This window comes from Palaemon carinicauda, chromosome 14 (genome assembly GCF_036898095.1).
Source record: "Palaemon carinicauda isolate YSFRI2023 chromosome 14, ASM3689809v2, whole genome shotgun sequence".
In the NCBI taxonomy this organism is placed as follows: domain Eukaryota; kingdom Metazoa; phylum Arthropoda; class Malacostraca; order Decapoda; family Palaemonidae; genus Palaemon; species Palaemon carinicauda.
Window position 1 is genome coordinate 120501180 of NC_090738.1, and position 25118 is coordinate 120526297.

At 41.4% G+C, this 25118-nt stretch overlaps 1 protein-coding gene across 1 annotated transcript in view; it reads right to left on the reverse strand.

The window, feature by feature from the left end:
- Positions 1-9704: 9704 nt before the first annotated feature.
- Positions 9705-25118, reverse strand: part of ScsbetaG (Succinyl-coenzyme A synthetase beta subunit, GDP-forming) — a 45493-nt gene continuing 30079 nt past the window's right edge. Inside the window, exons 6-10 of the mRNA XM_068387288.1 lie at positions 24740-24885; positions 19495-19607; positions 19234-19368; positions 17933-18061; positions 9705-11064 (exon numbers count right to left, since the gene is read on the reverse strand). Of these exons, the coding sequence (XP_068243389.1) occupies positions 10955-11064; positions 17933-18061; positions 19234-19368; positions 19495-19607; positions 24740-24885 (633 nt within the window). The 3' untranslated portion in view covers positions 9705-10954. The remainder of the gene's footprint in view (positions 11065-17932; positions 18062-19233; positions 19369-19494; positions 19608-24739; positions 24886-25118) is intronic.

A 25118-nucleotide genomic window follows, 5' to 3' on the forward strand; every position in this document is an offset into this window, starting at 1 on the left:
GGTGTTATTCCACGACTATTTATCTTTCATATCCTTGCCTTCGTCCTCAATGTCAGTTGTGGCATCTTGTTTTATTTTACTAACCAATTAGCCTACTTACGCAGTTTCCATCATCATTGTCCACAACATTCTCGCTGACAAGGATTAACCATATAAGAACCGAAAATCACTTCATTCTAATTTTAATCAAGATAATTTCAGCCTGGTAACAATTTGAAACAAATGAAATGGATACCGTAGGTAATGGAAATTTTAATAAAATTATAAATTTTTAATCATTAGCCGTTTAAATAGCATATTCAGATATAGTTTCATTTCTAGATTTATTATAGTCTAGTCTAATTGATGTTAATTTTACAATTTGGTATTTTTAGACAGTAAAGTAATAAATTCCAAACTAAGAATCACAAGAAGATATTATAATTTTGCTATACTGTACTCTGCTATTGTTCCTTCAATATACAGTATATTTTTAATATACTGTACCAACTGTGTGCTCATTGTGACAGATTAATTTTTTCTGTGCACGTTCTGGTGTGCTGCTCAAAATTCGTAATTCTGCGCCAGAAATACCATGCTGATATTTGAGATAATGATGTTGATTATCTTGTTTATTGAGTATTTAATGTAGCCTACATGAAATCAATCTTTATAATGAAATTTGAATTATTGATTTATTACTGTATGAAATCACCAACATACTGGAATGGAATTTTAAACAATCTCTTGCATTTTGATTTTTCATACTTGTATAAAATTGTTGAGCCTGTTGTTCTCTTGAATAAGAATCTGATCAACATAGTTGATAGGCATATCAATTCTCGTGTGGTAAAATACAGAGTAAAAGACAAACTCTGGTTCAGTGATGATTGTCGATGTGCTTATTTGGAGAAGCAGGAGGCCTATCATCTTTGGAAGGGTAACATCAGATATAACTTTAAATGACTATACAGCACTCAGCTAAAAGCTTTTGCTCAGAGAGTTTATGCTTCAATTGAGGAATACAATTTAACCATAAAAAACCCTTTCTTTTACAACCCTGGAATATTAGTGGTGGGCTACCATAAATCTTCCCTCTTCGGTGAACTTGACAGTTCCTCCTTTACTTAAATCAGATGGCTGTCACTCACTGTCTAAAGAAAAAGGTAATCTTTTTGGCTGTTGTCTTTGTTAGTAAACAGAGTTATAAGAAACTTGATCTTCGTCTTTCCTGTTTTCCCGAGGCTAAAGTAACTTCTTTAACTTGTTGGTCCCTTGAAATTAAAACACACTTAAAAGGATCTTTATGCTTATGGAGGTGCAGGCCCAAATGGTATTATTTCCTTTGTTTTTATGAAGATCGTTCATTTCTTAACTCTAAAGTTGGCTGATCATATCAGCAAGGTAGCAATTAGAGATTCTTTTTTTGCTTGTTGGAAAATTGGTAGCGTTAATTTATTAGGAAACTGTAAGTATTCTGAAGGTAATAGTAGGTTACCTAGTTTACAATTAGCTTTTGTGCAGGCCTTGGAGTATGGAATCCCCTAGTTACAAATTACAGTGCTGTACAGAAATCCCTTGATTTGGTCAGGAAGTTTGTACAATTGGCCTTGACTCCAGTGCTGTACAGAAATCCCTTGATTTGGTCAGGAAGTTTGTACAATTGGCCTTGACTCCAGTGCTGCCTTTGACCGTGTTAATGAAGAGGCCCTTGTTTTCAAACTCATAGTTGGGTGTAGGTGAGTTATTTCTTAGCATCATTAATGAATTTTGAAGTAATAGATTGTTGTTGATGGTCATGGTACCATAGTGAGTATACTTTTCATACTTTATACACCTGATGCGTGGTTTGGCCTAGAAAACAAGCTCATCGTATATGCAGATGATGTCACTCATTGCTTCAATTCCATTTAGCATCTGGGGTTGCTAAATTCATTAATAGAGATCTACCTAAAGTTATTGCTTGGTGAAAATTATGGGGCATGAAGTTGAACCCTAACAAAATTCAAAAAGTCTAAGTAGGTCGAGGACAGTGGCTCCTCAACATCCAGATCTCTGCATTGATAATGTTTCTTTAACTTTTTCAACTCTTAAAATTTTAGGTGTGATTCTTGATAGCAAATTTATTTTCGAGAAACACATTCGGTCTCTTTCTTCTGCAATTACAAAAAAAAAAACATTGGCTTTTTTTTGGTAATCAATCTATTTTGAAGAAATGTTTTATAATACTTTGTTTCGAGTATTGTTCTCTTTTGTCTTAGGGTGCTGAGTCATTTTAATTTGTTGGACAAAAACTCGTGGTCTATCAAATTTATTATTCCTGATCATGGTATTAATCTCTAGCACCGTCATTTAGTTAATTCTTTATGCATGCTGCTTAAGATTTTTCATGATTTTGCATTCAGATTTTATCAAATTATACCATCCTGTACGCAGTACTAGGTATGTAGTTAATTCTAAAAATCTTGCCTTCATCATAAGGCTCAACACTACACAGTATTCAAGAAGTTTATTCTGGCTATGACCAGATTATACAATGATCTTCCCAATCAAGCGGTCTACTGTAGGCTCTATCAATCTATATACCAAGGCACTTCGCCCAATTTTGGGGGATAGCCGACATCAAACAAATGAGGAAGGGGATCTTTCCTCTCTACGCTCCTCCCAGCCTGACGAGGAACTCTAGGGTGCCACAGCCCACCTTCCCTGCTTCAAAAGCTGAATCCCCTACTGCTGCTACCTCCGAGGTCATCCAAGGCTACCGGAGGAAGTAGCAGGGCCTACCGGAACTGCGTCACAATCGCTCGCCATTCATTTCTATTTCTAGCATGCTCCCTTGTCTCTCTCACATCTATCCTCCTATCACCTAGAGCTTTCTTCACTCCTTCCATCCACCCAAACCTTGATCTTCCTCTTTTACTTCTCCCATCAACTCTTGCATTCATCTCCTTCTTTAGCAGACAGCTATTTTCCATTCTCTCAACATGGCCAAACCACCTCAACACATTCATATCCTCTCTAGCTGCTAAATCATTTCCTACACCCGTTCTCAGCCTCACTACTTCGTTCCTAACTCTATCTACTCGAGATACCCCAGCCATACTCCTCAGACACTTCATCTCAAACACATTCAATTTCTGTCTCTCCATCACTTTCATTCCCCACAACTCCGATCCATATATCGCAGTTGGTACAATCACTTTCTCATACAGAACTCTCTTTACATTCATGCCTAACCCTCTATTCTTTACCACTCCCTTCACTTCCCCCAACACTTTGCATCCTTCATTCACTCTCTGATGTACATCTGCTTTCACTCCACCATTGGCTGCAACAACAGACCCCAAGTACTTAAACTGATCTACTTCCTCAAGTAACTCTACATTTAACATGATATTCAACCTTGCACCACCTTCCCTTCTCGTACATCTCATAACCTTACTCTTACCCACATTAACTCTCAACTGCCTTCTCTCACATACCCTTCCTAATTCTGTCACTAACTGCCAAGCTTCTCTTCCGGGTCTGCAACCAGTACAGTATCATCCACAAACAACAACTGATTTACCTCCCATTCATAATCATTCTCGTCTTATCAGTTTCAATCCTCGTCCAAGTACTTGAGCATTCACCTCTCACCACTCCATCAACATACAAGTTAAACAACCATGGTGACATCATGCATCCCTGTCTCAGCCCCACTCTCACTGGAAACCAATCGCGCACTTCATTTCCTATCCTAACACACGCTTTACTACCTTTGTAGAAACTTTTCGCTGCTTGTAACAACCTTCCACCAATGCCACATAACCTCATCACATTCCACATCGCTTCCCTATCAACTCTATCATACGCTTTCTCCAGATCCATAAACGCAACATACACCTCCTTACCTTTTGCTAAATATTTTCGCATATCTGCTTAATTGTAAAAATCTGATTCATACATCCCCTACCTCTTCTAAAACCACCCTGTACTTCTAAGATTGCATTCTCTGTTTTATCCTTAATCCTATTAATCATTACTCTACCATACACTTTTCCAACTACACTCAACAAACTAATACCTCTTGAATTACAACACTCATGCACATCTCCCTTACCCTTATATAGTGGTACAATACACACACAAACCCTATCTACTGGTACCATTGACAACATAAAACACATATTAAACAATCTCAACAACAATTCAAGTACAGTCTTACCCCCTTCCTTTAACATCTGTTCTCACACCATCCATACCAGGTGCTTTTCCTACTCTCGTTTCATCTAGTGCTCTCCTCACTTCCTCTTTTGTAATCTCTCTCTCTCATTCTCATCTCCCATCACTGGCACCTCAACACCTGCAACAGCAATTATACAGTATCTGCCTCCCTATTATCCTTAACATTCAGTAAACTTTCAAAATATTCCTCCCACCTTTTCCTTGCCTCCTCTCCTTTTAACAACCTTCCATTTCCATCTTTCACTGTCTCTTAAATTCTTGAACCAGCCGTCCTTACTCTCTTCACTTCTTTCCAAAACTTCTTTTTATTCTCTTCATATTTTTGTTTTGTTTCATTTGTTGATGTTGGCTACCCCCCAAAATTGGGGGAAGTGCCTTGGTATATGTATGTATGTATGTATGAACAACCCAATCCCTGACCCCATCTCAGGTTAGCTGCCCTCTTTGCCTCAGTCACCTTGCGTTTTACTTGCACATTTTTCTCTCCTATATCTTTCATACTTCTCTACACTATTACTCCGCAGCCATTCTTCAAATACCCTCTTTTTCTCTTCCACTTTTACCCTCGCTCCTTCATTCCACCATTCACTACCCTTCCTCATGCTGCCTCCTACAATCTTCTTGCCACACACATCACTTGTAATCACAACAAAATTTTCTTTTACTAACTTCCACGCCTCTAAATTACAGTTTCTCTCACTTTCACCCTGTCATATGTCATTTTCAACCTTTCTTGATATTCAATTTTTACCTTTAGCCGTACCCCTAAACACGTGCACGCCTTTTAATCTTCCAAACATTCTTCCAGTTATCAACACATAATCCATTAAAGCCCTTCCTACCACTCTTACCCATGTATACTTGTTTTTATCTTTCTTTTTGAAAAAGCTAGAACTTGTCACCATCTCTTGCTCATCAATCATATCAACCAGTCTCTCACCACTCTCATTTTCACATGGTACGCCATACTTCCCAATGACGACCCCTACCTCTCCAGCGCCCACTCTAGCATTTAAGTCACCCATGACAACTACATAATTCCTTCTACACAGCCTCGAGACTATTCAATAAGCTCCCAATGATTTATGTTGAACATGCTGTCGTAAGTCTCTCTTCATAGTTTATATAACAGATCTATTTAACGATGTTACTGATGAAAGATATTTTATATTTGTTTTCTTCTCATATATAGTTTATTTCCATATTTCCAAGCAAACAACATTCATTTGGAAGTTAAAAAAGAGCCTTCTTTATAGTGACTTGAGCAGAAGAAAAGGGATCACAAGAATAAGGAACAAGAACCTCCAGACTTCTAGATATAGGCCCCATGCAGCAGAGAGCTCACAAGCTACAGCATATATTCTTTTTGTTGACATGGAATAGCTGACCTGGGGTAGAAAATCTTTTCCCGTGAAGAGGATTTAAATGGCTGCTTTCCTATAGCAGGAACTTTTACCTAGAATAGGGTATTATCAGAAGCTTTCCTCTTGAGCCAAGGTGTTGGCAGGAACAAGTTCACAATCATCATAGAATTTAATATTCAGCCCTATCGGATTTGAGGTCTTGCAACTTCTGTCAATTGGAACAACTTGAGATTGTCATAGATTTTAATTGGAGTGACTTGAATGAAGTACCTTGGAGTAAATTGTTTGGATAAAATTTATACCTCCACCAGTACTATCGAAATAACTATAAATGAAAGAGGGATATGTTCTATCAGAAGGATGCAGTAGCAAAAACTATTGGAATAACAACTGTAAGGGGAAGTAAAGTCAAAGGTTAAATCCCAGGGAACCAACAACTGTATGAGGAGTAACCTCAGCCATAGCAGCATTGGAGATGAACAGATTTCCTGGTATTAGTAACAGGTTCCAGTCACCCATTTTTTCAGTCTAACAAACTCGAAAAATATAGACTGATAAAAAATTAGCTGAAAATTGACAGCTACAGAATCTAACCTGCAAGTGGACATCGAAAAAAATTTGGGTACAACATGAACTAAACTAACTATTGAAGGTACCATTAGAACAGGCAGAGTAACTGCCACCATTAGAACAGACAGAGTAACTGCCACCATTAGAACAGGCCGAGTAACTGCCACCATTAGAACAGACCGAGTAACTGCCACCATTAGAACAGACCGAGTAACTGCCACCATTAGAACAGACCGAGTAACTGCCACCATTAGAACTGCTAAGCACATAGTCAGTGCAGAGATACAAATGCAGATAAAAGACATTACAGTATAACCATCAGAACTGAATTAAGGGCATAGGAAGCGATGAGCATTATCAAGTGTACCAGATGCTGCTAGTATATTAACAAAGAAGAAATTACATAAACATAGGGAGAAAGTACCTCCAAAGCTGAGGCAACACAGCAGCCAAGTGTGCAGAAACTAGTGGAGCAGCTGTCTGTAGACTAGTAAGAAGAGAAATTACTGTACTACTATACAGTACATAAATTTTATGCTTTCATACTTTTATAACATTTGAAGAAGGCCTTCACCAACTATCAATTGGTTAGAGGAGTATTATTATCATTATTACTTGCTAAGCTACAACCCTAGTTGGAAAAGCAGGATGCTATAAGCCCAAGGGCCCCAACAGGGAAAATAGTCCAGTGAGGAAAGGAAGAGGAAAATATCACAAATTTTAAGTAATTTGTATTTTTCCTAACATACTTACCTCGAACTACTTTCTTAGGAGGTACCTGGAATCTTCTCTCAACCAACCAGAGTTTTGTGTAGTCTACCCTACTTCCGTTTTCTATGAGGACTAACCCAGTCGTAAGGAGAACGTGCCCTGAGGCTAGTCCCAAGCCAGGTCGCGTGTTAGCTTGGGTCTCGCTCCTCAGTAAGTTCCTGGATGGTACAAAATGTCTTAAGGGTCAGTAAGGCACTCGGGGAAGGAAGGGAGGGCCATTACCCGAAAGTAGTTCTCGGTAAGTATGTTAGGAAAAATACAAATTACTTAAAATTTGTGATTTGTTCCAACACAGAGACTTACCTCGAACATAAAAAACCTGCTCTGGGACCTTAGTCCTTGGAGTAATTTTGAGGAACTCTGGGATTTGGGGGCTTCGGCATTGCCCGCCACAACCTTGTCCACGTGCGAACGCCCCAGAACCACGTCCCTGGCCACAGGCAGCGCTAAGGAGGGTTTCTGCTGCACAGGGGCCTCCATAAGACGATTGAGACTGGAACGCCAGGTATCTTCGTCGGAGGGAACAGGCTCCTCGATCCTGTGATGCCTCCGTATGAGGCCTATCACCTTCCGATAGGCCGAATCCTCGGTTGGGGAACCTTCACCGTCGCCAACAACTCCCTCCGTCTGAAGCTGAGGCGATGGTCCGACGGGCACCCCCGTCTGTCGCTGGGGTTCTGACTCGACAGGCACCTCCCTGTGGTGGTAAGGGTCTGTGCCGACGGGCACCTCCGCACTAGACCTGGGTCCTGGGACGGGTACTGCCGTGTCGGCGAGGACTTCCGTCCGTAACATATCCTTGGACAAAGAGGGTGAGACTTCCGTGGGCTTGCCCGACGGTGGAAGTCGTCCCTGCGAGTCCATTGGTCGAGTCAACTGTGCTGACTCGACGAGGCTGCCCGTCCGAAAATGCGACTCCCTCCGCTGTGCGGGTTGAGTCGGAAGTTTCACGGTCTTACGCCTATCTGAAGAGGTCTTCTCGCTCTGGCCCTTACGAGGGTCAAACTTATGGCTGGCAGAGGGCCTCCGTGGAGAGCCGTCACTGGACCGCCGACTTGGAGAACGCGGGAAAGCGGTGAAGTCCTCGACCCTCCTGCGGGGGACGAAGACCCATTCTCCTTTGGGGGACCTACTCCTCCTGTACTTCATCCTCGGGGACCTGGAACGTCTTCTACTAAACCTCGACCTCGAACGGGAGTGCCTGCTCCTGGATCTCTCCCTCCTCCGACGGCGCCTCCTCCTCGCTTCTCCCTCCGAAGAGAACGATGAGCCGGCCGCCGAAGACTCCGACAATTCTGCATAACCCGACCAACGGGCAGACGCATGGGTAACGGAGGCCTTCGTGAACTGCTAAGTCCCGGAGGTCGAAGGTTGCAAAAACATGTCAGGAACCGCCGACAGAGGGGCTGGAAGGGAGGTCGGCCGCACCACGCTGGGGAACCAGGAATCCAGGCCATCTTCCATCTTCAACGGGGACCTACCCGGAGTTTTCGGGAGCTTCCATCCAAAGGGCTCCGCTACCGTCGACATTATTACTCCACATGGGGTCATCGGAGGAGACGTGCCCCCCATGCACAAGGGCAGTGTCTCCAAGACCCCCAGAAAAAGCACTTTCAGGCCCCCCACTTACCTGTGAAGATTCAGCAACCCCCACATCACGAAGATTAGACTCCTTGGGAAGAGCAATCGGCAGCTTCCCCGCAACGGACTTACCTCGTCCCCTACTCTGGGTAGGGGAAGAAGGAACAGAAACATCATCAGACCTCCCACCGGGCGACGTCAAGGGCGAAGAGATGCTCGCCTTCCTGGGGTATCGTTTAGTGGACTTCTTCTTCGTACTAAAACGAACCCACTGGATCTCACTCCAAGACACACTCCGGGCACGTATCTGCCGGCGAGCACACTTTACCCCTACAGGAAGAGCAAAGGGAATGCGTGTCAACCTCCGGCTTGGATAAAAACGCTCCACACGACTTCCCGGCTCTAGGCCCAGGACAACGGCGGGTCTGCTCCATCACAACACAATACCGCAAGACACAGGAACGCAGGGAAAGGATAAGGAATACACTTGGGAAAGCACAAGGGAATCACGCGAACACACGAGCGAACACGCGAGAACACAAGGGAAAGCACAGAGATACTACGCGGGAACCACTTGGAACACACGAGTTGGGGACACAAAGGGTCACACAGAGAATGGAGAGCGACGGGATAGTATCACGACGTGACCAGAGAACATACTGGAGCGAGACCCAAGCTAACACGCGACCTGGCTCGGGACTAGCCTCAGGGCACGTTCTCCTTACGACTGGGTTAGTCCTCATAGAAAACGGAAGTAGGGTAGACTACAAAAAAACTCTGGTCGGTTGAGAGGAGATTCCAGGTACTTCCTAAGAAAGTAGTTCGAGGTAAGTCTCTGTGTTGGAACAAAAAATATTTTAAGAGGAATAGCAACATCAAAATATATATCTCTAATATAAACTATAAAAAATTAACATAACATGAGGAAGAGAAATAAGATAGTATAGTGTGCTCAAGTGTACCCTCAATCAAGAGAACTCTAACCCAAGACAGTGGAAGACCATGGTACAGAGGCTATGGCATGAAAAGGAGCTTTCAACCATTCAAGTTCAAGACTTCATAAAGTCTGAGTGGCTTGGGAGTTTGACAATGCACATACTGTACAGCCAATTAAAATTGATGGATTTTCATTTGCTAAACAATCTTAAGAACTACGTATGGAGGCAAAACATATAATTCAGTACAAGGGCAAGGAAAGTATAAAAACAGCAATGATATAAAAATATTTATTAGCAACAACTATGCAAGTGTTCTCTTTTACCAAAATACATTAAATGGAATGAGTTTGTTAGCAAATTGCAGTTCATTATCAGATACCCAACAAATATCCCACTAGTATGTGTATTGAGAATATCCATAACAGCAATATAAAATCTATTAAAAATATCCATCAGCCAACATTTATGAAGCAGTTGTATGTCTTGGATTTAACTTATTGCAACCATTCCCTGAATCATTTATTATGTCTAAAAAGTAACAAAAAATAATATGCAGTCTTATCACCACCTTTGGATATAAAAATGGCAGTACCTAGTGATCATATGACCTGATGATTTAACTTAAGCAATACAAATAACAATTTAATTAAACAAACCTAGGAAAACACTTGGTAAAATTTGAGAAAACATAACATCTTAAATAAATTCTAATGCAAGAGCAGCTGGTCCTTAGTTTTGTAAAACTGAAGTGAAGATTTGCATAAACATTAAAAATATCCTCAATCTTTTGGTAATTGTTACCATTTCGGTGGCACACATATGACATCCCATAACAACACATTTCTACATCTAAACAAATTAGTTTAACCCTCCGCAGTGATAATTTCAACAAAATAAAATGCTAGGGCCACATTCAACAGCATATCAAACTAATCCTTGTTACCAAGTACACTTGAAAAAAAAAATTGTAGTGAATACTGTATATGTTATTTCCTTCAACAATTGATTGCAGGATGTCATGACCAATCAACATTCAAGCCAAGAACTGTTAAATTGATTTATAGTCATCAGGGAAAATAATTCCAATATATAAATCTAATTTTCAATGTTTGCAGCTTGAGCTTACAAGATCAATGTTATAAGTAAAAAAAGTAGGCACAAGTGATATGTTGCAAGAAAAATATAATTCATATCTATTCAAAGTCCTTTCATCCCTGTAACCTATTAAAAATAAAGTTCAAATAACTTGCAAACTTTGTTTATGACAATAATATGTTATCATCTGTCATAAGGGCAATTGAACATTCAGTTAGGTAGTAATGTGAGGGAATTTATGCATTAAGAACACTTGAAAAAATATTGTACAATTCTTGTCATTTAACTCAAAACTCCGGGACAATAACCACTAGTATTATCTACTGAAAGTGAAAATATGTACCCATAAATACTACTCACTTGTTCTGTATTTCCAACTTTTAATTGAGGATCATTATTTACAACAACAAATTTACACCACAAATGAAGTTAGTTTACTTTCGCTACAACTTTCTTAGCAGCCTCTTCAAAATCACTTGTAACAGAGAGATTGCAGCCAGATTCTTGAAGAATGTGCCTGGCCTCAACCACATTGGTACCTGAAATTAAACAAATATTCACGTTTAAAAGAAGCGAGTTTGCACTAATAATATATTTCAACTGTGATCCTCAAATAAACGTGTATGTAGCGGAAATTTGTAAAATAATAATAATAATTCTGCACATCTCGCATTTTTCCTATGAAATGTTATTTTCCTTAGTAAAATAAATTTTTGAATATACTTACCCGATGATCATGTAGCTGTCAACTCTGTTGCCCGACAGAAAAATCTAAGGTCGGGATACGCCAGCGATCGCTATACAGGTGGGGGTGTACACAACAGCGCCATCTGTCGAGTAGGTACTCAGGTACTTCTTGTCAACAAGAACTCAATTTTCTCCTCGGTCCACTGGTTCTCTATGGGGAGGAAGGGAGGGTCCTTAAATTCATGATCATCGGGTAAGTATATTCAAAAATTTATTTTACTAAGGAAAATAACATTTTTCAATATTAATCTTACCCGATGATCATGTAGCTGATTCACACCCAGGGGGGTGGGTGGAGACCAGCATACATGTTAACAATAGAAGCTAAGTATCCCGTATTTCATTTTATCAGTTATTCAAAATAACAAACATAAAATAAATAAGTACCTGGTAAGGAAGTTGACTTGAACCATTACTCTGCCTTTTTAAGTACGTCTTCCTTACTGAGCCTAGCGATCCTCTTAGGATGCTGAGCGACTCCTAGGTGCTGAAGTATGAAGGGCTGCAACCCATACTAAAGGACCTCATCACAACCTCTAATCTAGGCGCTTCTCAAGAAAGAATTTGACCACCCGCCAAATCAACCAGGATGCGGAAGGCTTCTTAGCCGTCCGTACAACCCAAAAAACAACAATAAAAAGCATTTCAAGAGAAAGATTAAAAAAGGTTATGGGAATGTAGTGGTTGAGCCCTCACCTACTACTGCACTCGCTGCTACGAATGGTCCCAGGGTGTAGCAGTTCTCGTAAAGAGACTGGACATCTTTGAGGTAAAATGATGCGAACACTGACTTGCTTCTCCAATAGGTTGCATCCATAACACTCTGCAGAGAACAGTTCTGTTTGAAGGCCACTGAAGTAGCGACAGCTCTAACTTCATGTGTCCTTACCTTCAGCAAAGCATGGTCTTCTTCCTTCAGATGAGAATGGGCCTCTCTAATCAAAAGCCTGATGTAATAAGAAACTGCGTTCTTAGACATCGGTAAAGCAGGTTTCTTGATAGAACACCATAAAGCTTCTGATTGTCCTCGTAATGGCTTTGTACGTCTTAAATAGTACTTAAGAGCTCTTACTGGGCAAAGTACTCTCTCTTGTTCGTTACCAACCAAGTTGGACAGGCTTGGGATCTCGAACGACTTGGGCCAAGAACGAGAAGGAAGCTCGTTTTTAGCTAAAAAACCAAGCTGCAAGGAACATGTAGCCGTTTCAGATGTAAAACCTATGTTCCTGCTGAAGGCGTGAATCTCACCGACTCTTTTAGCTGTTGCTAAGCAAACGAGGAAAAGAGTCTTTAATGTGAGATCCTTAAAAGAGGCTGATTGAAGCGGTTCGAACCTTGCTGACATCAGGAACCTTAAAACCACGTCTAGGTTCCAGCCTGGTGTGGCTAACCAACGCTCCTTTGAGGTCTCAAAAGACTTAAGGAGGTCCTGTAGATCTTTGTTGGTGGAAAGATCTAAGCCTCTGTGGCGGAAGACTGCTGCCAACATGCTTCTGTAACCTTTGATCGTAGGAGCTGATAGGGATCTTACATTCCTTAGATGTAAAAGGAAGTCAGCTATCTGCGTTACAGAGGTACTGGTTGAGGAAACTGCATTCGCCTTGCACCAGCTTCGGAAGACTTCCCATTTTGACTGGTAGACCTTGAGAGTGGATGTCCTCCTTGCTCTGGCAATCGCTCTGGCTGCCTCCTTCGAAAAGCCTCTAGCTCTTGAGAGTCTTTCGATAGTCTGAAGGCAGTCAGACGAAGAGCGTGGACGCTCGGGTGTACCTTCTTTACGTGCGGCTGACGCAGAAGGTCCACTCTTAGAGGAAGAGTCCTGGGAACGTCCATTAGCCATTGCAGTACCTCGGTGAACCATTCTCTCGCGGGCCAGAGGGGAGCAACCAACGTCAACCGTGTCCCTTCGTGAGAGGCGAACTTCTGCAGTACCTTGTTGACAATCTTGAACGGAGGGAACGCATACAGGTCTAGATGGGACCAATCCAGAAGAAAGGCATCTACGTGAACTGCTGCTGGGTCCGGAATCGGTGAACAATAAATCGGGAGCCTCTTGGTCATCGAGGTAGCGAATAGATCTATGGTGGGCTGACCCCACAGGGCCCATAGTCTGCTGCAAACATTCTTGTGAAGGGTCCACTCTGTGGGGATGACCTGACCCTTCCGGCTGAGGCGATCTGCCATGACATTCATGTCGCCTTGAATGAACCTCGTTACCAGCGAAATCTTTCGATCTCTTGACCAAGTGAGGAGGTCCCTTGCGATCTCGAACAACTTCCTCGAATGAGTCCCCCTTGCTTGATGTACGCCAAGGCTGTGGTGTTGTCGGAGTTGACCTCCACCACCTTGCCTAGAAGGAGGGACTTGAAGTTTCTCAAGGCCAGATGAACTGCCAATAGCTCCTTGCAGTTGATGAGAAGTGTTCTTTGCTCCTGATTCCACGTGCCCGAGCATTCCCGTCCGTCCAGTGTCGCACCCCAGCCCGTGTCCGATGCGTCCGAGAAGAGCAGGTGGTCGGGGGTCTGAACAGCCAATGGTAGACCTTCCTTGAGAAGAATGCTGTTCTTCCACCACGTCAGTGCAGACCTCATCTCTTCGGATATAGGAACTGAGACCGCTTCTAGCGTCATGTCCTTTCTCCAGTGAGTAGCTAGATGATACTGAAGGGGGCGGAGGTGGAGTCTCCCTAACTCGATGAACTGGGCCAGCGATGAAAGTGTCCCTGTTAGACTCATCCACTGCCTGACTGAACATCGGTTCATGCCAGAAAACTTTCAATCAATCAATCAATCAATCCTTCTCAGCATGCTCTGGATGCATTCTTGGGCTTGACTGATCCTGGGGGCCGACGGAAAAGCCCGAAAAGCTCGACTCTGAATCTCCATACCTAGATAGACAATGGTTTGGGATGGGACGAGTTGGGACTTCTCTATATTGACCAGGAGACCCAATTCCTTGGTCAGATCCATAGTCCATCTGAGATTCTCCAGACAGCGACGACTTGACGGAGCTCTTAAAAGCCAGTCGTCCAAATAGAGGAAGGCTCTGATGTCTGCCAAGTGAAGGAATTTGGCAATATTCCTCATCAGTTTGGTAAACACAAGAGGTGCCGTGCTTAGGCCAAAGCACAGGGCTTGGAACTGGTACACGACCTTTCCAAAGATGAACCTTAGGAAAGGTTGGGAGTCTGGATGGACGGGGACATGAAAGTACGCGTCTTTTAGGTCCAACGAGACCATCCAGTCTTCCTTCCTGACCGATGCTAGCACCGACTTCGTCGTCTCCATTGTGAACGTCTGCTTGGTGACAAAAGCATTGAGAGCACTGACGTCCAGCACCGGTCTCCAGCCTCCTGTTTTCTTCGCTACCAGGAAGAGACGGTTGTAGAAGCCCGGGGATTGATGGTCCCGGACTATGACTACCGCTCCCTTTTGTAGCAAGAGAGACACCTCTTGCTGCAAAGCTAGCCTCTTGTCCTCCTCCTTGTAGTTGGGAGAGAGGTTGATGGGAGTAGTTGCTAGAGGGGGATTGCGCCAGAACGGAATCCTGTACCCCTCTCTTAGCAACTTCACAGACTGAGCGTCTGCACCTCTGCTCTCCCAAGCCTGCCAGTAGTTCTTGAGCCTGGCTCCCACTGCTGTCTGGAGAGGAAGGCAGTCAGATTCTGCCTTTTGAGGACTTGGAACCCTTCTTCTTTTTGCCACGATGACTGTCGGCACGGGTACCTCCTCTGCTGGAGGTTCTGCCACGAAAGGGCGGGATGAACCTAGATGCTGGTGTGTCCATCCTAGGTCTAGGCACGGAAGGTAAAGAGACTTTACGTGCGGAAGAAGCCACTAGGTCATGGGTATCCTTCTGGATCAACGAGGCAGCAATCCCCTTGATCAGCTCTTCCGGAAAGAGACACTTGGAAAGCGGAGCAAACATCAACTCCGACTTCTGGCATGGTGTGATCCCCGCAGATAAGAAGGAGCAAAGATGATCTCTCTTCTTAAGCACTCCAGACACGTACGAAGCCGCAAGCTCACCAGACCCATCCCGAATGGCTTTGTCCATGCTAGACATGATAAGCATGGCAGAGTCCTTATCCGAAGGGGAAGTCTTTCTGCTTAACGCTCCCAAACACCAGTCGAGGAAGTTGAAGATCTCAAAAGCACGAAAAACTCCCTTCAACAGATGGTCCATGTCAGAAAAGGACCAGCAAATCTTAGATCGTCTCATAGCCAGCCTGCGGGGAGAGTCAACCAGACTTGAGAAGTCGCCCTGGGCAGAGGCAGGAACTCCCAAGCCGGGTTCCTCTCCCGTGGCATACCAGACGCTAGATTTGGAAGCAAGCTTGGTAGGCGGAAAGATGAAGGCAGTCTTCCCCAGTTGCTTCTTGGACTGCAACCACTCTCCCAGTACCCTCAAAGCTCTCTTGGATGAGCGCGCGAGTACGAGTTTCGTGAAGGCAGGAGCTGCTGACTGCATGCCTAAAGCGAACTCGGAGGGAGGTGAGCGCGGGGTTGCAGACACAAACTGTTCCGGATACAGTTCCCTAAACAGTGCAAGGACTTTCCTAAAGTCTAAGGAGGGAGGCGTAGACTTAGGTTCTTCAATGTCGGAGTGCGGATCGTCCAAATGCGCAGCTTCGTCGTCATCAGATACTCCATCATCCGAAAGCTGAGGAGGAAGTGGCAAAGGTGGAGCAGAAAGCTGAACGGCTGAATCCGGCAGCACGGGTGCATGCGTAGCTGCACCGGATCCAACATCATGCCGCTGCTGGTCAGTCTGCGAGCTGGCAACAACAAAAGCGGAGTGCTGGTGCGTGGGAGGGACTGCCGTGGGTTGCGGAGCATGCCGCATGGGTTGCGGAGCATGCCGCATTGCGTCAAAACACGGCAGCTTGACAGCACCTTCCCACTGCTGATGCGGTAGCTCACGCATGTCAACGGAGGGTGCAGCATGAACATGCGTCTGGCAGGGTCGACTGCGCATCGGTGGTGGAGCTCTCACAGGTGGAGTGTGGGAGCAGGCAGCCGCAGTATCTGCTGAGCGCACAACCGTGGCAGGTTGTAGGTTAACAGGTGCAGTGTCAACCTTCTCAGCACGATACTCCTGCATGAAGGAAGCAAGCTGAGACTGCATAGTCTGCAGCATGGACCACTTAGGGTCTACCGTGGTTGGTGCGGCAACAGACGGAGTAGTTGCCTGCTGCGGAACCACTCTACCTCTCTTGGGAGGTGTGCAGTCTTCGGAAGACTGCGGCGAGTCCGAACTGACCCAGTGGCTACACCTGGGCCGTTGGACTTGCTCGGAAGGGACCTTACGCTTGAGAGGTCGTGAGACCTTGGTCCAACGTTTCTTCCTAGAAACTTCTTCCACAGACGAGGAATGATAGGGCTCATTCGTCTGTTTGTGGATGGGACGATCTCTGACAGATACGTCCGCAACCACTGAGGGTACATCCGTACGCTGATCAAGGCCTGTCGAACCCTTTGGTCCTTCGACATTGCTTCTCCCCTGGGCTTGGGAGCTTGCAAGAGGTCCCGGACTGGGAGGACGACTGGCACGAACAGATGTACCCTCATGCGCAACACTGACACTGACACTTTTCACTTCACTTGCACTCACTACACTTCCCACTGCACTTTGCGCTTTCAACTCTTTGACATCGGCCAAAAGTTGATTCCGGTCATTAGCTAATGACTCCACTCTGTCACCAAGAGCCTGAATGGCACGCATCATGTCCGCCATGGAGGGTTGAGCACTAGTAGCAGGGTCGGGAGTCACCACTACAGGGGAAGGAGTAGGTTGAGGGGCATGGGGAGAGGAAAAATCAAAAGAGCGAGAAGAACTCTTCCTGATCCTATCCTTCTCTAGCCTACGTGCATTCTTTAGGAATTCGTTAAAATCGAATTCCGAAAGCCCAGCGCATTCCTCACATCGATCTTCCAATTGACAGGATTTACCCCTACAATTGGAACAAACGGTGTGAGGATCTATGGAGGCCTTCGGAAGACGCCTAGAACAAGCCCTAACGCTACACTGCCTGTACTTAGGGACTTGAGAATGGTCAGACATCTTGAATTCTTGAATTAGCCAAGGGGGAAATCCAAAATCTAGCAAAGTTCATTAACAATTAATCCAAATCTAATCAAAAAGCTTGATAAGCTAATGATAACAGTTCCTGAATAGCGAAAGCTAAAATCTAGAGCGAATACATCACCAAAATCGTGAAAAACAACAGCGTATCAAAGTAGGTCTTGCCGGTGGCACGACAGAGGAAAAATTGAGTTCTTGTTGACAAGAAGTACCTGAGTACCTACTCGACAGATGGCGCTGTTGTGTACACCCCCACCTGTATAGCGATCGCTGGCGTATCCCGACCTTAGATTTTTCTGTCGGGCAACAGAGTTGACAGCTACATGATCATCGGGTAAGATTAATATTGAAAAATAGAAAATTGCTATAATATATCCTCAAGGAACTAATAGTTTCATGGGAACCTGCCACGTATAAAAAATATTTGTTTATCAGTTGGTAATTTAAAAAAAATTGAATTCACAGATAAAACTTATCAAAAGCTTCATCCTGGACAATATTTCTTATATCACTGTGTACCTATTACACCAGCATTATAAATATTAATGAAAAATTTCAGCTTTAAAATATTCTTACCTTCAAGTCTTACAATTGTCGGTACAGTTATATTTGTTGAGCTGAAAACCTTAACAAGACCTGATGCTATAGTGGCACAGTTGACTATTCCTCCAAATATATTAACAAAAAGAGCTTTCACTGTTGAATCTGTGAAAAAATATAAATGTTCATTAACTTCCATACATATAAAATTAAAATATAACTACAAGAACTTAGCATGACTCCCAGCAATGCTGTAAATTTCCTTACTCATTTCAGCATACAGTATACAACATACAAATTAGAGATACTTATGTTTCAGCATACAGTATACAATATACAAATTAGAGATATTTTGTTTAAACTAAGTTTTATTTCATATAATGCAATTATTTGCTGTAAAGTGCAAAGTATTTCCTGTTTATGGAAAAACATCATTAATCTATTGCTGATTATGGAAAAACATCATTAATCTATTGCTGATTATGGAAAAACATCATTAATCTATTGCTGATTATGGAAAAACATCATTAATCTATTGCTGATTATGGAAAAACATCATTAATCTAAACTTACTCCTCAGAGAAAGTGTGAGTGTCTGTTGATGTTATATCAATGATCTGATTAAAATTCATTACTTTTACAGAAGTTCATGAAATATTTTTTTTTTATTGGCTATGTTAATCATACTTAAAAAATTCCTTTAAATAGCATCAAGCTGTTTGCTATATCGTTTATGCAGCGATGTTGTCATAATAATTTACATGTTACGTAATTACTCTAAGTATATATAAAGTACAAAGTCAACATATTTACAAAGTACAAAGTTAACATATTTACTATCATAACTTTATATATGTAGCTCTTTTATTTCAAGGTTTATATAAGATATAACATAGTGTTCATCTTTTGCAAGACCATTTCCACAAAAAATTTTTCCACACAAAAAATTAGCAGTGCATATTCTACACCTGGGGAAGGGAGTTAGCTAGTTTCTACCTTATATGAACAATACTTAACGATTTCTTGAAATGATAGTATAATGCTTGCACTGATTATACAGTACTCTCTATAAGTGTGTATTTTGCCTGATAAAATGTGTACACTTAAAACTTTGACAATAGAAATTATATTTTCCTACAGAAAATCTTTGGCTGATAATCTCTGAACACTGCTGTATATGGAGGCTTTAAATTACTGGAGTGAGCAAAACGCATTACAAAGAAATTACGAGAAACTACAGTTTTACTCTTAACTCTCATACTCCAAAAACAGACATACACCAAAAACAGAATAAGACAATAAGAAACTTTTATATCAATAAACATGCAAGATATTACCTGATATGACAATCCTGAGAGCTTCTTGTACTTGAGCTTCATTCACACCACCACCCAAATCCAAAAAGTTGGCAGGAGAACCTCCATGCAGTTTAATAATATCCATGGTGGCCATAGCTAGTCCAGCTCCATTAACTGTAAATTATAATTTAAGAAAATTGTATTCTACAATCATTTGACATATGCTAAAATCAAGAGTAACATAAAATAATATAAAATAGAAGTGAGAGAGACAGAGAGAGCATTTCCCTTGAAACATACCCAAACAACCAATACTGCCTTCCATGCCAATGTAGCTAAGGTTGTGGCTAGAAGCATCTACTTCTCTCGGGTCACTTTCGCTGGTATCCTCCTCTGCAAAGATCTCCTTTTGCCTGAAATATATTTAGGTATTCATTGGCTTGTGTTTTGCTCTATAACAACCCTTAGATTATGAATATGAGTGACCATGGGTATTTCTGAAAATTGAGAAGACAATTAGGTACATAAATTGTAAAACATTCAACTTGGTAAGGGTATATTAATGGACAGTAGTAAAACACTGAAAATAATCATGGTATTCTTTGTATATAACTATTAATATAGTAACTAAAATACAGCTATAACCTAAATCTCCGGAAAAATGTAATCCACAAACAACAACGTAAACTCTACTCCTCAATAGCAAAGCAAATATGTAACATTTAAAAACATAAAAAAAAAAAAATATCATGAAAGGTTTTTATGAAATGGTGAAGAACATATCAAAGAACTTGGTATTCTTTAGTGATGAACTTGAGGAGAAGAAAAAAGGTGGTTCTGACTATTTAATTAAGGCCCACAAGCAACCAGTAACCAACGAAGATATGTTGGGGTTATAGGGACAACATAAATTTGAAAAAAAAAAAATCTAACCTAATCCAGAATTCAGGAACTTTAAGCTTACAGACATGCAGCATACTTTTCATCATTTATCCAAGTGTATGGCAATCTTTGAGTCTCAGGATCCCATACCCAATTGTTTTGCAAAAATTTCTAAAGATGTTAAAGATTTGTTTCTTCCATGTTGGAAAATTGTCGACAAAAGGAGGGGAAACATTGTCCAACACACTTTGGATCAGCTCCTTGTCAAGTCAAAATAACTAAAGACTAATCTTCACCTGATCCCGATACCAAAGAACCACTGATCGATGTCCGGTGTTACAGCAAAGAAACCTTTCATAGAAGCCCTGTCATTATCAACCACCAATTTGTTGTTGTCATCCTCCCCCAATAACTAATGTAGTACATCATTTCCCACTCCCCCTTCTTTTGTCTCCAGCAAGCAGGAGAGAGGCCAATTTTAAGGTAGAATGACAAATGTTAATATTACTATAGAACATTCCCTAGTATTCTTTGTCATCTATGGTGTCATTATAGGGAACAGATGTGTCACTTTATAGGGGGGCATTTTTGACTTAAGTAAAACAATTGACTTATGTCGCATCTCCTGGAGCCCATTAACAACATAGGGCAGAATATTACTGTTTTGTCAAAAACTGAGATTTATGATGGCTTGTGTGGTGGAAAATGCTAGATTCGTACCAATATTTTTATTGTTCACGATAACTCTTTGCATTTCAAACTGGACAGCAGGAGATTTCCCACTGACAAAGATGATGACAAGCCAGACTACAGCAAAACAATATCAAAAGAATCCACGACTCAAATTTTAGCCCAAAAATCAGGTGAAGGAAAGCCAAATTGTAGACCACCATAAAGAGACACATTACTAGACAGAACATAAGATCTTGCCAGCATAAAAAAGTGATCCATCACTAAATAGAACATAGATCTAGTCAACACACACCCAAGATGCAAAGGATATTATAAACTGCTTCAAGTACAAAATCCAAAGGAAAGGCATAAGAAAAAGTTTGTAAGGAGGCCTAGCAAAACTGTAACACCAGAACCAAACCTAGACACAGTCAGATGGATACGCACAAGAAAGCAGCCGTCTCCCTAGATTGCCAGTAACAATTCCTTGAGACAACCTTTATTGAGAGAATAGATGCTTCAGGCATAGATTATTACACCATGCAACCAACCTGACCCCCTCTCTCTGGTACAGATTAATGTTTCACATGCATGGGGTGTCTGAACAAGCTCTGTCTAAGCGATGACACTGGATAACCAAACAACCCCCCCCCCCCCCTTTAGCATGAAGGAGGAACACCTGACAATTGTGGAACTGAAGGAGGTGAGGCTGCTTCCGCCGGCTTCTCTTTTGAAGGAAGATTCAGTCAACAGTAGCTTCAGTAAAATTGATAATCCAACTGTGCACTACTTGTGGAACAATCAAGGTAATCTGGGAGTTCAAGTCTAGAATTTCCCTAGAACTTAGCAAATCAGTCCAAATGGGGGAAGGCATCCAGATTAAGACTGTCATATACTTTTGATAGAGCGGTCGAGGGCAACACTGCTTGCTGGAGCAGTTCCAAGTAGTGAAGTAAATAATTTACACCAAGTTATGACCATAGGGGTCCCCCACAAACTTTGTAGAATTATAATTAAATTCTCATAATGCTGTTATTGAGCTCTAACCAATATCTTCAGAATGGATTGAACAAGATACAACTTATTGGAATTTTCGTCATTGTCATTATTTCATCATCTCGAGAAGGTGGAGGAGTATAATTTTGAAGATACTGATAACTTAAAAGCAGTTAAGTCTTAAAAAGTTCTTAACATGACTAGCCTCATCTTTGCAAGCAGTAAGGGTAAGAGTAAGGTTATGAGATGTACGAGAAGGGAAGGTGGTGCAAGGTTGAATGTCATGTTGAATGGAGAGTTACTTGAGGAGGTGGATCAGTTTAAGTACTTGGGGTCTATTGTTGCAGCAAATGGTGGAGTGGAAGCAGATGTACGTCAGAGAGTGAATGAAAGTTGCAAAGTGTTGGGGGCAGTTAAGGGAGTAGTAAAAAATAGAGGGTTGGGCATGAATGTAAAGAGAGTTCTATATGAGAAAGTGATTGTACCAACTGTGATGTATGGATCGGAGTTGTGGGGAATGAAAGTGATGGAGAGACAGAAATTGAATGTGTTTGAGATGAAGTGTCTAAGGAGTATGGCTGGTGTATCTCGAGTAGATAGGGTTAGGAACGAAGTGGTGAGGGAGAGAACGGGTGTAAGAAATGAGTTAGCGGCTAGAGTGGATATGAATGTGTTGAGGTGGTTTGGCCATGTTGAGAGAATGGAAAATGGTTGTCTGCTAAAGAAGGTGATGAAGGCAAGAGTTGATGGGAGAAGTACAAGAGGAAGGCCAAGGTTTGGGTGGATGGATGGTGTGAAGAAAGCTCTGGGTGATAGGAGGATAGATGTGAGAGAGGCAAGAGAGCGTGCTAGAAATAGGAATGAATGGCGAGCGATTGTGACGCAGTTCCAGTAGGCCCTGCTGCTTCCTCCGGTGCCTTAGGTGACCGCGGAGGTAGCAGCAGTAGGGGAGTCAGCATTATGAAGCTTCATCTGTGGTGGAAATGTGGGAGGTTGGGCTGTGGCACCCTAGCAGTACCAGCTGAACTCAGTTGAGTCCCTGATTAGGCTGAAGGAACTTAGAGAGTAGAGGTCCCCTTTTTGTTTTGTTTCATTGTTGATGTCGGCTACCCCCCAAAATTGGGGGAAGTGCCTTGGTATATGGATGGATAAATTTTTTTGATAATTCCCAATATATACTGTACATCATCCTAAATTTACAACCATCCTCCACTGACTGTCACAAGCTGCTGATATTTCATGTCTCCTATGAGTTTCTAAAATCCCAAATGAGAGGAAAGCTTAATTTTATCTCATCCACTACCACTTATTTTTTCAACTTATCTTGGTGCCATGTTATATTTTTAAATCACCTAGTAAAACCAGTAAATTTTATTTTAATATTAATTTGTTGCTTCATCTCTTTCAAGTAATACATTAGAATAATTCTCATACTAGTTCTGCATTCCATTCTACTTTCTTGACTAGTAATTTCAAGCAATTCATCTAATTAGTGAATCAACAATAATTTCAAAAGAAAACTAACTTTCTTGCAAGGTGGCCTTTGTATTTTACTTATACTATATCCATTATCTGAACACTTTTTTTTTTTTTTTTCTGTTGAATGGAAAACGTACCTTTTGTATGAGTAACCATGTACTATAATAGCAATTCAGTCATGTCCCTCAATTGTTACATGGAGGTAAGCAATGTCAATACAGTATTGCATTTTGCATACTGTTTTGCCCCTCTATTGCCAGACAGTGGAATACTTTTTCCTTTTTCCTCTCATACAATGCACACAAATTCAATCTGGTTTTAGACCCCACTAATTTCTCATTTCAACTCTCCTATGTAATATAGATACATAGGTTACATTATATTTGAAGTCTATGAAAATGTCAGTGAAAAATTATTTGTACCCGTTGGGTCATCTCAGGGGACACAAAGTTGCTCTTCATCAGATAAATGATCACAATCATACTTTACCATTACACGCACAAATTGTTTATAGGATGAAACAAAATGTGTTGATATGGGACCTATGATATTTCAATTCTATAACTAGTACTGTGTGTGAGTTCTCAGTAGTATTTTTTCCCAATCCCAGCTGCATTGCTTTCAAATCTATGAACTTTCTCCTCAAAACTTCCTCCCGGGAAAACCCCTCCTTTAGGACAACCTATGAGCATCTAAACATTTCAACTCTTATCGGAGTAAACTACTTTATAATACTATGATCTTATGCACAATTTTCTTTATGAATTTTGGTACACATCACAAGCTAATGAGACGTGGCAACTCCAAAATGTAATAACAACACAGTACATACGTGATTTTTAGTTATAAATGTGAGACTGTAGTTTCTATTTATTGTACTATACATTAAAGAAAACTTATTGTTAAAAGTATAAACATGATTATGCCATTTGGTATGATACTTTTTGAAACAGGAATATTACCTCTAATCTTGTAGAGTTAGCCAGAAATTTCCTTAACTTACAGTGATGTGTACCAAAATTCATGAAGCCAGCTGTATAAACATGTGGTAATGTCATACACCTTTACTGACTTGCTATGAACGTTAGAAATTTATATCATTACCAAACCTGTTCATCTTTTTGCATTCAATGGAAAGTATAAGGATTAATCAGTTTTAGGAATAGCTGTATGATTTCTAAAGAAAAGAATTACCTTAAATCTCTCAGGTTCCAAAAAATTTAAAATAGCAAAGAATTTTCACAACCTTTCATAACTTTCTAGCAATATCATAAAAATGAAAAGCTAAAATGTAAAGTAAGCAAGCTATAGAATGGAATATCACTTAAACAATTCAAATGAGAATATATAGGCTTCGCCAACAATAATTTGTTCAACGATTAATTTACATTTAAACCCATTTCTTTAAAAGCTTCCAATGGCAAATTTATTTAAAGACAACAATTTTTTCAACTTATATTTATGCAGTATTTATACCATTAACAGACACCCAAAAACTTCAAAACACTATACTAACCTAAACTCGGCATTATCATCAAACTGAATTTTAGCATCCACAGCCACAACTTGGCCCTGGGGAGTTTCTATCAATGGGTTGATTTCAATTTGTGTAGCGTCTACATGGAGGAACATATTCCAAATGTTTTTAACTTCCCGTGCACACTGAAAATAAGGCATTAGCTTTGAAATTTACCTAATATGCAATTATATTTCTAACTTACAACCTTAGTATATCTAATTATCTAACATCTACTGCATCATTGCGAACAAATTTTAGCATGCTATCTACATCATGCTTGCTAATTACTTATTGCTTCTATTAACCCTTTTACCCCCAGGCTCTTTGGAAATTTCCAACCGTTAACCCCTAGGGGGTTATTTTTTTCCCAGCACAT